Raw genomic sequence first — 16,358 nt, 5'->3', positions numbered from 1 at the left:
TGAACCTTCATTGCACTCCCTCTATGGCAAGTATATCCTTCCTTAGGTAAGGAGACCAAAACTGTACACAATACTCCAGGTGTGGTCTCACCAGGGCCCTATATAATTGCCGTAAGACGTCTTTACACTTGTACTCAAATCCTCTTGTAATAAAGGCCAACGTACCATTTGCTTTCCTAATTGCTTGCTGTAACTGCATGTTAACCTTCTGTGATTTGTGTACAAGGACACCCAGGTCCCTCTGAACACCAACATTTCCCAATCTCTCACCATTTAAAAAATACTCTGCTTTTCTATTTTTCCTACCAAAGTGGATAACTTCACATTTCGCCACATTATATTCTCTGATTATCAGTACACCAGTTTTACATAGAGAACTCGTCAATATGTGTTCCTAACAACCTAACGCATACAGTAACCGCAATAACGTTCCCTGATACACTAAGAGCTCTAGTATAACATGCATGGTTTATGGCCCCCTTTCTAATGGAACTCACAGGGCTGTGCCACACCCTCTGCCTACCATGGTCCTTACTACATCTTATTTTGTTTTCTATAGACGGGGCTGGGGGAGAGGGAGCGGTTTACTGTACGGCCTAATCAACGGGTTACTCAAGAAAAGTGGTGTTGGCCTGTTATCTATTGATGACAGGTGTGCTAATGGTATTCCAAATCCATTGCGGATAATGAGGGGCAGTGTGGCTATGCTATTGGATCACCACAACTGGAATACCTAACCCTTCACCATGGCGTTGCTGCACGATATTCCAAGACAGCAGCGGACACAAGTCTGTAGCTCTACCTTTTATGGGGCTTCCATTGTGCCTGCCTCTTTAAGGTTATTTCTGTCTTTATGGCACAGGAGGCACCCATACTTCCTCCTCATGGCAACAGCGTGCCTCCGAGTGTGCCCACCGCGCTCCACCTTCGCGCTAATTAGACTCCGAAGGAAGTCCAGGCGCTGAGCTCTGGGTCCCGGTGAAGCGTCCGTCTGGTATAATCCACAATACTTACCCTGAGACAGCACTGGCAGAGGAAGATCTGTCCCGTGGCCTTCATAAATTGCAGATATTTTTGGTACCATCATTTTTGCATAGGCGCACTGTGCCATGTATTGGTGAGCTCATGTCCTAGTTTTGTTCACCACATGTGTTTGCTGCTTTGCAGAGTCCTGAAGCACTGTTCAGGAATGCCATTGTCAGAGTCCAGTATGAATCTGGTCAGCTCCAATGAATGTAATTTGTGTTTCAGCATCCGTTCTATATCGTGAGTCTCTCTCAGTTTTTCTCCCTCTCTCTTGACTCCCCGTCACTCTCAGTTTTTCTCCCTCTCTCTTCCCCCGTCACTCTCCGTTTCTCTCCCTCTCTCTTCTCCCCGTCACTCTCAGTTTTTCTCCCTCTCTCTTGACTCCCTGTCACTCTCAGTTTTTCTCCCTCTCTCTTCTCCCCGTCACTCTCAGTTTCTCTCCCTCTCTCTTCTCCCCGTCACTCTCAGTTTCTCTCCCTCTCTCTTCTCCCCGTCACTCTCAGTTTCTCTCCCTCTTTCTTCTCCCCGTCACTCTCAGTTTCTCTCCCTCTCTCTTCTCCCCGTCACTCTCAGTTTCTCTCCCTCTCTCTTCTCCCCGTCACTCTCAGTTTCTCTCCCTCTCTCTTCTCCCCGTCACTCTCAGTTTCTCTCCCTCTCTCTTCTCCCCGTCACTCTCAGTTTCTCTCCCTCTCTCTTCTCCCTGTCACTCTCAGTTTCTCTCCCTCTTCTCCCCGTCACTCTCAGTTTCTCTCCCTCTCTCTTCTCCCCGTCACTCTCAGTTTTTCTCCCTCTCTCTTCTCCCCATCACTCTCAGTTTCTCTCCCTCTCTCTTCTCCCCGTCACTCTCAGTTTCTCTCCCTCTTCTCCCTGTCACTCTCAGTTTCTCTCTCTCTTGACTCCCTGTCACTCTCAGTTTCTCTCCCTCTTCTCCCCGTCACTCTCAGTTTCTCTCCCTCTCTCTTCTCCCCGTCACTCTCAGTTTCTCTCCCTCTCTCTACTCCCCCCACCCCTTTCTCTTTCTTCTTCTGTTATGCACAGGACTTCGCCAAGTGTGGTTAAAAACAATTGTTATTTGCCGCCAAAGTGATTCCATTGAGTGGGTCCTGCTACAACAATGAAATAAGCAGACTATTTTACATTATTAGACTATAAAAGCACAGAGGCACAGAGTACAAAAAGCAAGGAAGTTATGGTAAATCTTTATAAATCACTGGTGAGGCCACAGCCGGAGTATTTTTTCCAATTCTGGGCACCACACTTTAGGAAGGATGTCAAGGCCTTGGAGAGGGCGCAGAGGAGATTTGCTAAAATAATAGCAGGGATGAGGGAAATCAGTTATGTGGAGAGACTAGAGAAGCTGGGATTGTTCTCCTTAGAGCAGAGAAGGTTAAGGGGAGATTTAATAGAGGTGTTCAAAATTTTGCAGGGTTTTGGTAGGGTCGAGAGGGAGAAACTTTCCACTGGCAGGAGGGTCGATAACCAGAGGACACAGATTTGAGATAATTGGCAGAAGAATGAGAGGGGAGATGAGGGGAATTCTTTTTATACATAGAACCTCTCCGATGTACCTGAAATCACTGAAATAAGAACAGGAGGAGGCCATTCCTCAAGCCTGTTCCGCCATTCAGTGAGATCATAGCTGATCTGTATCCTAACTCCAACACGCCTTGGCTCCATATCCTTTTATACCCTTCGCTGGTAAAAATCTATCTATCAGATTTAAAATCATTAATTAAGCTCGCATCTACTGCTCTTTGTGGGAGAGAGTTCCACACTTCTACCACCCTATTGCATGAAGTAGTGTTTCCTAACATCTCCCCTGAAATGGCCTGACTCTGATTTTAAAGGTTATGTTCCCCTTGTCCTAGACTCCCCCCACCAGCATAAAATGTTTCTTTCCATCTACCCTATCAATTCCTTTCAAAATCCTAAAAAACCTCAATCAAATCACCCCTTAACTTTCCATATTCCAGTAAATTAAAGTCAAGTGTGTTCTATAACGGGCGGCTGACCCGCTCTGCTAGATTACCACCCAGGAGGCGAAGATGAAAGTTTAGCACAATTTGTCTACCCAGTTGAATGGGTACATACATCATCTGTACAAATTATATGCATCCCTTTACCAAACAGCCTCCTGTAAAATCCATAGGCCAGGGTCTGCTCTTACATGTGCCTTCTGCAGGATAACTAGGTGCTCACAGACATTCAGAGAACATGACCGTATTCCTGGCATTTGCCTGTGGCTTACACTGACTCGTATGTTACCAGTAGACCTGATCCACAAAGGAGACCCAACAATAACTCATTCTCTGATATGAGGGAGGTCTTGTGTTGCACCTCCATCTGAAAATACCCTGAATGGCAAGTTTAAACATTTAGAAATCTACATAAATTCACCTTTTGGGGATTATCAATCCAAGTATGTCATTCTTACATCATTTTTTTCTGCTTTTTAATGTCTTAGAAGTAAAATCACTCTCAGATTAAGTCCACCAATATTTTGCCCTTTTTAATTATTATGCTGTCATGTGCTTCAGCTGTTATTCATGTCAGTTACCTTTTTTGATTCGTTCTTGGGATGTGGCCGGCATTTATTGCCCATCCCTAGTTGCCCTTGAGAAGGTGGTGGTGAGCCTCCTTCTTGAACCGCTGCAGTCCGTGTGGTGAAGGTACTCCCACAGTGCTGTTAGGGAGGGAGTTCCAGGATTTTGACCCAGCGACGATGAAGGAACGGCCGATATATTTCCAAGTCAGGATGGTGTGTAACTTGGAGGGGAACTTGGAGATGATGGTGTTCCCATGCACCTGCTGCCCTTGTCCTTCTAGGTGGTGGAAGTCACAGGGTTTGGGAGAAGAAGCCTTGGCGAGTTGCTGCAGTGCATCTTGTAGATGGTACACACTGCAGCCACGGTGCACCGGTGGTGAAGGGAGTGAATGTTTAAGGTGGTGGATGGGGTGCCAATCAAGCAGGCTGCTTTGTCCTGGATGGTGTCAAGCATCTTGAGTGTTGTTGGAGCTGCACTCATCCAGGCAAGTGGTGAGTATTCCATCACACTCCTTGTGCCTTGTGTCTAAGGATACTACAGAAATGAGTCCCTATATACATCCTTAAAAAGAACATAACAATGGATTGGGGGGGGAAATGGGAATGGGAACAGTTGGGTTGGCATCCTCTGCTTTGGGGTAGGGAAGGTTTAGCTAGGTTGGGTTTGTATGAAGGCTCACGGTTGCTTTTGTTCATTTTGGCTTTGCAAGGTTGGGTTAAGTTAGTTTAGAAAGTTTGGGAATGAAATTCGTCTTGCAAAACGGGAGACAGCGCATTGGCCGTCTGTTTGACACTCCGCCCAAATTTCTTTTCCGTGGAAAGGGAAATAGACAGGAGTGTAAAGCAAGCTGCCGATTTACCATCTCCTGCCTTGTGCTACCACCCAAGATGCATTTCTCCCCTATTGTGTTTCGGAGACGTGTCTGCACCCGAAACAATAACCGTCTGTTGTCTCCACAGCTGCTTCCTGACCCATTGAGTGTTACCAGCATTTTCTCTGCTTGTTTTAGATATGTTATGCTGGATTGGAGTACTTCGGTTTGGTTTTGAAAATTTGAGTTAAGGTTTGATTAAGGAGGTTGATTTTGGTTTGGTTTAGGAAGTTTGGTTGATTTGTTTTGGTGTTTGGAGAATTGGCTTGGCTTGATTTGCAAGCACCTGGTTGGCTAGATTTGATTTGGTTTCGGTAGGTTGGGTTAATTTGGTTGGTTTGGTTTAGTTTAGGAAAATTGGGTTTGGGGTTTGGTTGGAATTGGGGCGATTCAGCTTGGTGCAATTGCTAAGCTTTTTGACCTGATTCATTGTAGATCGCCCTGCGCCTCCCCGAGATCTGGAACTAACGGACCCAACAGATCGTAGTATAAGATTGACATGGATTCCTGGTGATGACAACAACAGTCCGATCACAGGTACAAGACCGGCATCTGTGTTAAACAAGGCACAAGGGTGATTTTATATATTCCTTCTTGTCATTTCGTATAGGATCCAAAACTGGCCACTGGGGATGGGGGAAGAGGACATAATTGGAGTTGTACATACGTGTAAACTGTCTCCTTAAAAAAAATCATTGATATATCAGGAGCTAATTTGGTGGGGAAAAAATTGAGATCCAACATGGATCGTATTAACTAGAGGTCAGCACCCAGAAAAAGGGAAATCTTAAGTGTTGAGAGATACATTGCAGTGAAGATCACAGATACGTAGAGTTCAGACACCAAATTGTGAACTCTTTAAGTACCTAATAGTGTATGAAGTCCATTTGACATAGGTACTCAAGCCCTAGACCAGAATCTTTCACAGCAGTATTTGACCAGTCAAAGCATCTTGTTATCGCATACTTGTTTTCACGATATTGGAGAGGCTGCAGATACAAAAGACCTTTCTTCTGGATGGTTGTATACATGTAGGGTCATCTCCACTCTCGAGTTATCCTGCTCTGTCTGTTGGGTAAATTCAATCTAAACCTTGCCTGAGGAGCCTCATACCACATATGTATTGCACACAAGGCTCTCAGAATTTGTCAACGGTCACACAACATCCAGGTGAATTCCACTGGATCATCTCATTGGACCGAGTGGCATCCTTTCGGTGGGAAGAACAGTTGTGTTGAAGTTCCCGACTCTCACCTACTTTGTGATACGATTGAAACCCTCACTTCCAACATGCTAGTGCAGCCATTGAATTGCTCGGCTCCAGCACCTTGATGCTGTTGCCTAAGGCCCTGAAGTTCCGAGAGTCCTTCTGTGCTACCTGGGAAAAGGATGAAGAGGAACCGCCTTTAAATTCGTAGGGTCCCAGTTCCTAAAGGACGTTTTTGGAGAGGTAATCCATCCTCCTCTCGGATTGATTTCCCGCGTCTTGACCAGACCTATGACCTTCACTCGGCTCCCATTGGAACTCTTGCCAGCTATCAGCAGGCGTAGATTCTCCTGGGGTTAATGAGAGCGCCATTGGCGGAATTCCCTCAGACATGCCCTCACCAACCCCCCCCCCTTGGTGTAGTGGGACAGGTGGAAGACGCCCCTGCTTGCCCTGACTGGAATTTTGCTGGCTTCTTTCATGGGCTGGGAACCCGGCAGTTCCAGGTTTCTGCACCAAATTCCAGAGCCCCAGTGGGAGATCCGCCCTCTACCTGGAATTTCGAGACCTCGTCGTCTCAGACTACGATAAAACTGTCTTACACCGTGGTATGGTGGACAGCTTGGGGAAGCAAAGGGGTTAAAGAGGGAGCAAATTGCTAGTAATTGAAATACATTAATAGAGCCAGTAGTAGAAGTGGTCTTGTTATTTCTCCCTCTTTACAGGGTTCATTGTGCAGTTCGAAGAGGACAGGTTTGAGCCCAGAAAGTGGCATAATTTGACCAGAATCCCAGGCAACATCAACTCTGCGGTATTGCAGCTCTCTCCATACGTTAACTACCAGTTCCGGGTCATTGCTGTGAATGAAGTGGGTGAAGGTGCACCCAGCTTGCCCTCCGAACGTTATCAGACAACTGGAACAGGTAACGGTCCTGTCCTGTCCTTTCTCTACCCTGTTTTCAGTGGTGTAGCTCAAAGCTTTTAAAATGTTACATCCAATCTGGCACTATGACATGTGCTGTGCATAGACCAAATCCCAGGTGAATCATCAGATGCTTAGTGCATACCCACATATTTTTTTTAACGTTTTTATTTTCCTAATGCGTTGCCCCCTTCATCCCCATTTGGAAAATTGCCTTGGCTTCACGGCGAGAAGTTGCAGATCTGATACATGCTGGGTCCTGACCCCGAGATGGGCCCCACGTCCACTTCTGAACCGACCTGCATACTAGGTTCATCCTGGAGTCAAGATCGCTGGGCAGAGCAGAGGCTAATGCCAAGGCAATTCCCAGCATAGGAATACCTCCACTCGGCCTTGTCTCCTCGAATGTGAGCATAAGAACATAAGAATTAGGAGCAGGAGTTGGCCATGCGGTCTCTCGAACCTACTCCGCCATTCAATCCGATCATGGCTGATCTTCAACCTCAACTCCACTTTCCCGCCCAATCCCCATATCCCTTGATTCCCCATAAGTCCAAAAATCTATCGATCTCAGCCTTGAATATACTCAACGACTCAGGATACACAGCCCTCTGGGGTAGAGAATTCCAAAGATTCACAACACTCTGAGTGAAGAAATTCCTCCTCATCTCAGTCTTAAATGGCCGACCCCTTATCCTGAGACTGTGCCCCCTAGCTCTAGACTAAGCCAAAGGCTCGTTCCTCGAGAAAAAGGGTGCCGGTATTGAAATAAACGTAACCTATAGACCAGTGGAGGCCATAGAACAGTTGAAATAATTTGCCTTAATACAACTCTTCTGCCTAAGCCATGAGCTGGCCTCATCCCTAGCTCCACCCTCTTTGGTCAGGGAGCTTTCAAAAGGTGCCAACCCTTCTGTGATCTGGAATTAATTGCTCCAGTAATGGCGGTGTATCACTGCTTCAACTCTCTGAATTCAATGGACAGGGTTGTAACGTCACTTTATGTTTCCCAGCTCCTGAGATGAATCCAACTGATGTTAGAGGGGCAGGGATATCGAGATCCAGCATGGAGATCAGGTGGACGGTAAGCACAGTTTGTCCTGTTATTCCACACGTCTCATAAAAAGCTTTTCTTTAGCCACTAGCCAGGGCGGTGTGTGGAGGGAATTGGTAAATTCTTAACTGAGAAGGTCTGCGGGAGATATCGCACTGTTAACTGGGACAGTCTGCGGGAGATATCTCACTGTTAACTGGGACAGTCTGCGGGAGATATCTCACTCTTAACTGGGACAGTCTGCGGGAGATATCTCACTGTTAACTGGGACAGTCTGCGGGAGATATCTCACTGTTAACTGAGAAGGTCTGTGGGAGATATCTCACTGTTAACTGAGAAGGTCTGTGGGAGATGATTAACTGTTAACTGGGTGAATCTGAGGGAGATGTCCACCTGCTGCCAAGGATGGAGCTATGCTTTGCAGTAATAGGACATGAGATTGTGATGATGTTTCTCTGAAGGGTGTCTTGGGCACAGTCTCAGGATGAGGAGGAGACTTTGAGTCGATGCCAGGGAGAGAGTGCAGGGATCACCTTACTGTCATTCTCCTTTATGCCAAATCATCCGGCAGAATCCTAGAATATGGGTCAGGTCAGCTGTGGATTTATAGACTGGTTCTATTAGCTGTGCAGGATTAATAACCTAAAGGGGGCTCGAGATACAGAGGCTAACTATGTCTTCGGGGACAATAAAATATAAATTATTATGCACCTGTTCTGCTGTGGTTTTGTCTTGTAAGATATGTAGTAGATGAGAATCATATATGTATAAATTCAAGTGTAGCCATTGACCAAATAATATTACCCATAATTACTCCTGGTTAACTAGAACTTGTTCAAAATATAGCTGCAGACAGTCAAAAGCAGTTTTGACTAAGTTTTGATAACAAACAGCCACAGACTGCGAGTGAAGGTCAAATCATTAAATTGCTAAGAAAAACATATTATAATGCTGTTAGAACTTAGAATTCGCTTAACAAAACTAATTGCAACAATATATAAAGAACTAGCTGGAGTGCCCGGCGGTGCCGAGGCTTTTTCGAGGGCATGTTGTTGTTGGAAGAGAGACAGAGAGCGACTGGGGGGGAAGAAAGAGAGCGACTGGGGGGAAGAGAGAGAGCGACTGGGGGGAAGTGGGGGGAAAGGGGGGGGAAGGGGGGGAGGGAAGGGGTGGGGGGAGGGGGGAGGAAGGGGGGGGAGGGGAGGGGGGAAGGGAGGGGGGGGAGAGGGAGGGAGAAGAGGGAGGGGAGGGGAGGAAGGGGAGGGGGAGGGAAGGGGAGGGGGAGGGAAGGGGAGGGGGGGGAGAAAGGGAGGGGGGTGAGCGAGCAGACCCTCTCCCCTCTGCCGGCGATGGCTCTGCTGAGCTCCGTGCCGCCCCACGCACTGACATGCTGAGCGCAGCGCCCCGGTCAGCCCGAGCGCCGCCCTCCCGAGGCCCGCCCTCCCGAGGCCGGGCCTGAGGCGGCTTGAGATGGCTGATTGCGGCTGGCCGGGCCCGGTTGCCTTGGTAACCCTCCTCCCCTCTCCGCCTCCCGATCTCCGGGACCCGGCTTGGGCCTGAGCGGCTTGAGACGGCCGATTGCGGCTGGCGAGCCCGGTTGCCGGGGTAACCCTCTCCGCTCCCCCTCCCCTCCCGAGCCCCACCCCCCCCCCCGCTAACCTGCATGCTTCCCTCTGGCCGTGCTCTGTGTGGAGGTGCGCGTGCGCCGTGCAGCGCGAGCGCGAATGAAGCGCGAGGAGCTTGCAGTGAGCCCAGCCAGCCTTTACCAAGATGGCTGGCCGCTGGTTCGGATTTGGGCTCAGCGGGACGGCCGGTGCGTCGCTCGGGCGTGGCTGGGCAACAGACGCCCAGGCTTCGAGGCCTGCCTGCAAAAACGGGGAAAGGTAGGAAAATTAATGAGATTAGATAAAAGATTTAGAAATTAATTAACTTTTTTTAAAAACAATTTGTGTTTTAAAAACAACTTTTTTTTTAAAGACGCAGAAAGTGGGAAAAAGAAATGAAAAGTTTGGAATCAAGATGGCGGCGACTCACCTCGGTTCAGAACGATAAGGCCCGCCCACACATGCACCGATTGGTCGACCGTCAGGTCACCGAAGCGTAGGATTGGTCAATCGTCCCGTCACTCGACTCTAGGAGGGCCCGCCCGCACGCGCCATGAACCCACCCCCGCCACGCAGCGATTGGTAGACCGTCGGGTCGCTCGACCGTACGATTGGTCGACCTTGATGTCACTCTATGCTAATGAGCGGATAATGAGCAGAATGTTGAACGTTTTTTGGATACTGCGGGCGCAATTTTTGTCCGACCGAAAAGTAAATACACTTATGACCGTTCTGGAATCGTAAGCTTTCTTTTGATGTAACACACGTGTAGGTACGCTCTATAACTTGAGTGTGTATAGCCGGACAGACAGACAGACAGACAGACAGACAGACGGAATGACAGACAGAAGAACCGCTTTATATATATAAATAATTAGTATAAATTCCAATAAATGAGAGAGATCATGGAAGTTAAGGTATTTATCTGGTAGATTAAAGTGAGATAGTCTGGATACATCAAGACTCATGAAACAGCGCTGAAATGATCTGGGCCCTTGGTATAGAAAGGCCTTGTACTGCTTGAGGCATGAAATGAAAGAGATATGGTAAATTCCAATGGGGTGAGAAGCTATAAACAAGATAACACGACAGCAGAACAGGGTTAATGGAAATGTACTGGAAAAGGAGTGGCCAGGTTACTAGCCTTATCCTGAGTGACAATGGTATTTTGACCATTAGAACCAATTAAAAAAGGTGATTTTGGTAAAGACCATATATGGGCACTGGCCAAAGGAACTGTTGATAAGGAATGGGTTAAAACCTTGAGATTCAAACAGCAGTTTCACACATAGTTTTGCTGCGAAGATAAGGAACAGACCTGCGAGGACTTAGCCTGTGTCCGAAGGGCTCCAGAAACCAAGGGCTGCAAGCTATTCGTTTTGACTATCGCCTAATGTTAAGTATTGATTCCGCTGTAAGCTTAATAAATCTGATCTATTACTCAAACATGCTGGCTGCTGCCTATTGGTGTCTTGTCCCAGAACTCTGAGTGGTCAATACTGATTGACTCACAGTCTGTATTTTCTTATAAACTGTTGCAGTCTTTTTACTCTGGATTTCATTTTCTGCTTTGCAGCCTTTAAATGGCACACAGATCAGTGGGCCCAATGTCAAATACATAGTCAGCTGGAGGCAGAAAGACATACGTGGGGAATGGTCGTCAGCCACAGTGATCAAGTCCAGTTACATTGTCTCTCCGACGCCCTTCTTTACACCCTACGAGATTAAGGTGCAGGTGGTGAATGATTTTGGACCAGGTCCTGAACCAGACATTATAATCGGGTACTCGGGTGAAGAATGTAAGTATATCGAGCGAAACGGGTTGGGGTCCTACAGCTGCTGCCGCATCAATCACTCAGCGTACAAAAAAATACTTCAACGTCAGCATTCTAATTACCATCTCCTCTCGCCTTGAATCTCTCTTAATGTCTCTTTGCTTCTCCTGCCTTCCATCCTATCACAGACCTTCCCTTTTGTTCTTTCATCCCCTCCCCCATTTCCCAGCCCCTAAACTTGCTTTAAAATCTGTTCCATTTCCTGCTTTTTTCCAGTTCTGACGAAGGGTCTTCGACCTGAAACGTTGACCCTGTTTCTCTCTCCACGGATGCTGCCCTGGCCTGCTGAGTTTTTCCAGCGTTTTCTGTTGCTATTTCAGCGTTCTAATTGCCTGACTGCGAGCTTTAGGGGGCGATTTTCTGACTTTGCCGGGGTGTCGGCCTGTGGCTCACTGGGTAGCACTCTCTCGCCTCTGAGTCAGAAGGTTGTGGGTTCGCAGTCCCCACTCCAGAGACTTGAGCGCGTAATCCAGGCTGACAATTCAGCGCAATACTGAGGGAGTGCTGCGCTGTCTCTTGGAAGAGACGTTAAACCGAGGCCCTATCTGGCCTCTCAGGTGGACATAAAAGATCCCGTGGCACTATTGGAAGAAGATCAGGGGCAGTTCTCCCCGGTGTCCTGGCTAATATTAATCCCTCAACCCACATCACTAAAAACAGATTATCTGGTCATTTATTTCATTGCTGTTTGTGGGAGCTTGCTGTGCGCAAATTGGCTGCCGCATTTCCTACATTACAACAGTGACTACGCTTCAGTAGTACCTCATTGACTGTAAAGCGCTTTTGGGCGCCCTGAAGTCGTGAAAGGTGCTATATAAATGCAAGTTCTTTCTTTTTTGTGTTGCTGGTGTGGGAGCTTTTGATGCCAAGTGTAATAAAGTTTGGGGGCAAGCAGCAAGCAAATTTCCAACCACGCATTTCAATGATGGCAAAATCGAGGCACAGCTGCCTAAATGTCACAGGTAGCACAAAGTTAGATGATCAGCAACAACAACTTGTATTTATATAGCACCTTTAACGCAGTAAAACATCCCAAGGCGCTTCACAGGAGCGATTATCAAATAAAATTTGACACCGAGTCACATGAGGAGATACAAGGACAAAAACTTGGTTAAAGTTGTAGGTTTTAAGGAGCGTCTTAAAGGAGGAGAGAGAGGTAGAGAGATGGAGAGGTTTAGGGGGGAAATTCCAGAGCTTAGGGCCCAGGCAGCCGAAGGCACGGCCGCCAATGGTGGGGCGATTAAAATCAGGGATGCTCAAGAGGCCAGAATTGGAGGAGTACTGAGATCCCGGGGGGGTTGTAGGGCTGGAGGAGGTTAAAGAGGGAGGGGCAAGGCTAAGGAGGGCTTTGAAAGCAAGAATGAGAATTTTAAAATTGAGGCGTTGCCGAACTGGGGGGCCAGTGTAGGTCAGCGAGCACAGGGGGTGATGGGTGAACAGGACTTGGAGCGAGTTAGGACACGGGCAGCCGAGTTTTGGATGAGCTCGTTTATATAGTGTGGAAGATGGGACTCCGGTCAGGAGAGCGTTGGAATAGTGAGGTCAAGGGGTAACAAAGGCATGGAGGAAGATTTCAGCAGCAGATGAGCTGAGGCCTGGAAATTTGAAATTATTAACGCATTATCTTTAGCCCAGTCCTGAACCATTTCGAGCTGCCTCAGCCCATTAGATGACAATCAGCCCCTGTGCCTGACAAGTGCCGTGAGTACTGAGCTTTTAACCTGTTTTTTGTGGTTATATTTAGATCCCAATGCAGCGCCCACTAGTCTTTCCGGAAGGATTTTCAACAGCACTGCCATTATACTGCAGTGGCGGGCATTGCCAGCGGAGAATATTCAAGGATATCTCATAGGCTACAGAGTAAGTAGCTGAAGGACACCTGATTCTACAATTGAACATTGCTGCCTGTAAGATAGAGCTGTCATTAAAATTAAACCGAAGCGCATTTCTCACTGCAAAGTCTGGGTATGCATATATGTGCGCATGTGTGTATGTGTGCGTGTTTGTGTGTGTGCACGTATGTATGTGTGCGTGTTTGTGTGTGTGCACGTATGTATGTGTGCGTGTTTGTGTGTGCATGTATGTATGTGTGCATGTTTGTGTGTGCGCATGTATGTATGTGTGCGTGTTTGTGTGTGTGCACGTATGTATGTGTGTGTGTTTGTGTGTGCATGTATGTATGTGCGTTTGTGTGAGCATGTACGTATGTATGTGTGCGTGTTTGTGTGTGCGCATGTATGTATGTGTGCGTGTTTGTGTGTGCACGTATGTATGTGTGCGTGTTTGTGTGTGCATGTGTGTATGTGTGCATGTTTGTGTGTGCGCATGTATGTATGTGTGCGTGTTTGTGTGTGTGCATGTATGTATGTGTGTGTGTTTGTGTGTGCGTGTTTGTATGTGCACATGTATGTATGTTTGTGTGTGTGCACGTATGCATGTGTGTTTGTGTGTGCACGTATGTATGTGTGCGTGTGCATGTATGTATGCATGCGTGTTTGTGTGTGCACGTATGTATGTGTGCATGTTTGTGTGTGCATGTATTATATGTGCGTGTTTGTGTGCATGCATGTATGTGTGCGTGTATGTTTGTGTGTGTGCGTGTTTGTGTGTTTTTGTGTGTGTGTGTGTGTATGCGTGAGCGCATGTCCAGGCAAAGTACCTTGGTTATTCCCAGCCTGATGAGTACCGAGCTAAGAATGGGCACAGTTCCTCGGGGTTCAGTGCTGTTCCTCAATTCTGTCCCACATTTGCACAAAGGGCTTGCTCACACTTTGTTACTAACATCGCCATTTGGATACACTCCATAAGCTCAAATATACCACCAGAGGAGTTCGGTAGATGCCGGGACGATGTGGGGGAATGGACGAGCCAACGGCAGGTTTTGTTGAACCACAGAACATCACGGAGCTTGCTGTTCGCCAAAGGAAGCAAGCGCAAGGAGCGAGATTTACAACTGAGATGCTGGCAAAATCCATAGACACGCGTGGAGCACGAGTTACTGAGCATAACTTTCCAGAGGACTAAGGCACATGGACAACATTGCCAGCTCTGAGTCCTCTGTGGGAAGAGGCACAGGGTCTGCCCCAGAACTTCCCTTAGACTGTGGAGCCCACATCTGCCCAATCCTTGAATATGGCCATCCCGCCTAATGCAGAGAGACTCAGACACAAATTAAGAGGCTTCACACAATCCTGAACCAAGCAATAAGGGCAGCGTATCTCCTCCCACAACCTACCTGCACAATGCCTGAGGACAATGGAAGAAAGGCTCCTGAGATTCTGGCAGAGACGTCTGCAACATGGCGTGGCCTAAACCCATCATTGGCACTGTTGACCAAGGCAGAGAGAAAGAACTCACCTCACTCCATTTGCACCACTATCTGTGGGCCTGCAGTAGGTGGCTGACCTTGGTAACATTCAATTGCAGTCAGGATTCTGTAGCAGGTATAAGCTGACCCCGTGGGACTGAAATTCCCACACCAATCAGAATAGACTGTTTAAAAAAAAAAAATCCCAGAATATCGTACATCCAAAGTCTTTGCGATCACTAGTGCTCAGTACTTCACCCAGTGAAAACCCTTCTGACTCACAAACCACTTCCTCCCGAGTCGGTGTCTCTGGACTGGTGCTGGAGTAGATGAGATAGTATTACAAGAGGATTTGAGTACAGGAGTAAAGAAGGCTTACTCCAATTATATAGGGCCTTGGTGAGACCACACCTGGAGTACTATGTACAATTTTGGTCTCCTCACCTAAGGAAGGATATACTTGCCATAGAGGGAGTGCAACGAAGGTTCACGAGATTGATTCCTGGGATGGCGGGACTGTCGTATCAGAAGAGATTGAGTAAACTAGGCCTGTATGCTCTTGAATTCATAAGAATGAGAGGGGATCTCATTGAAGCATACAAAATTATTACAGGGCTTGATAGGGTGGATGCTGGGAGAATGTTTCCCTTGGCTGGGGAGTCTAGAACCAGGGGCCACGGCCTCAGGATAAAGGGTAGGCCATTCAGGACTGAGATGAGAAGAAATTTCTTCACACAGAGGGTGGTGAATCTTTGGAATTCTCTACCCCAGAGGGCTGTGGAGGCTCGGTCATTGGGTATATTCAAAACAGAAGTCAGTAGACTTCTGACTAGTAAGGGTATCAAGGGATATGGCGATAGGGCCGGTGAATGGAGTTGAGGCAGAAGATCAGCCATGATCTCATTGAATGGCGGAGCAGGCTCGAAGGGCGGAATGGCCTCCTCCTGCTCCTATTTCTTATGTTCTTATGATGGAGTTAATGAGGACTCGGCCAGCTTTGGAACCTATCAGTGTGGCAGTGAAGGGGTGGTAACTCGGAGAGTGGGGCGGGGGAATGAGTTCTGTCTCAGATTCCTCCTTCCCTGCCCAATCAGCACTGATCCTGCACCCAAAATGGACCAAGATTTCTAGGCCATAATTCTTAGCTACTGATAACTGCGAGTGAGCTGTAAAGCCTAATCTTAAGGTTCTCATAATGTTTGTGTATCGCTCAAACTTTGCTCTTGCTTATTATAAAGCCACCTAAACACCCAGATTAGATTTCTACCTTGCATCTCCCTGGCATTCATTGTGTCTTGAATATGTTTGTGTATGTGTGGGCGTGACCATTCCTGCTACCAACTTCCTTCTTGTCGTCTCCATCCTATCACGGAAAGAGCGGACAAACTGATCGAGACTCTTCCTCTGTACAGATTCAGTATTGGAGCGAGGGAAGCTTGCTGAAGACCAGCCGGTACAGGTCACGTGTTAAGGTCACGGAGTCGCCTGGCCAGCGTCCACGGGCCATTGTATCTGGCCTGCAACCATACCACGCCTATAAGCTACAAGTGGCAGCGGTCAACGGCAGAGGTCGCGGTGACTGGAGTGAAGAGTTTGCGATAAACACCACTGAAGGAGGTAAGTGGGCGAATCTATCCCAAATTCTTTCCTTCCCCTGGCCCAAACAATCCTGTGCTTATAGCGCAGTCACTTCACCTCTGGCGATCTGACTTTGAACCAATCCCCCCACCGAGGTGATGGAATCTCCTCTCTCTGCCAGTCACTATCAGTTTGCAGCATAGAAAGTACTTAGGGGGAAAAATTCAGTTGCTTTGCGCCTCCCGTTAGCGCCTTAAGAGGGCGCTAATGGGGCGCAAAGCAACTAGCGCCCGAGCGCGGCGATGTTTGCGCCGCTCACGAAATTAACTGGACATTTTGCGGCAGCGCTAAACACTACCGCCACGATCTCCTGCGCCGGCAGATTGTGACATCAGTCGAGTGCGCAAC

At 47.7% G+C, this 16,358-nt stretch overlaps 1 protein-coding gene across 6 annotated transcripts in view; it reads left to right on the top strand.

The window, feature by feature from the left end:
• The window catches only part of nfasca (neurofascin homolog (chicken) a), a 240,547-nt gene that overhangs the window by 157,772 nt on the left and 66,417 nt on the right, over positions 1 to 16,358 (top strand). For all 6 annotated transcript variants that reach the window (XM_086011089.1, XM_086011085.1, XM_086011088.1 and 3 more), the window contains 6 exons: positions 4,879 to 4,980; positions 6,376 to 6,573; positions 7,586 to 7,656; positions 10,807 to 11,029; positions 12,810 to 12,925; positions 15,785 to 15,989. In XM_086011089.1, coding sequence (XP_085867215.1) covers positions 4,879 to 4,980; positions 6,376 to 6,573; positions 7,586 to 7,656; positions 10,807 to 11,029; positions 12,810 to 12,925; positions 15,785 to 15,989 — 915 coding nt within the window. The remainder of the gene's footprint in view (positions 1 to 4,878; positions 4,981 to 6,375; positions 6,574 to 7,585; positions 7,657 to 10,806; positions 11,030 to 12,809; positions 12,926 to 15,784; positions 15,990 to 16,358) is intronic.

The sequence above is a fragment of the Somniosus microcephalus genome, chromosome 18, assembly GCF_052327205.1.
Source record: "Somniosus microcephalus isolate GS21.2 chromosome 18, FLI_Smic_1.0, whole genome shotgun sequence".
In the NCBI taxonomy this organism is placed as follows: Eukaryota; Metazoa; Chordata; class Chondrichthyes; order Squaliformes; family Somniosidae; genus Somniosus; species Somniosus microcephalus.
This window is presented reverse-complemented; position numbering and strand designations above follow the sequence as displayed.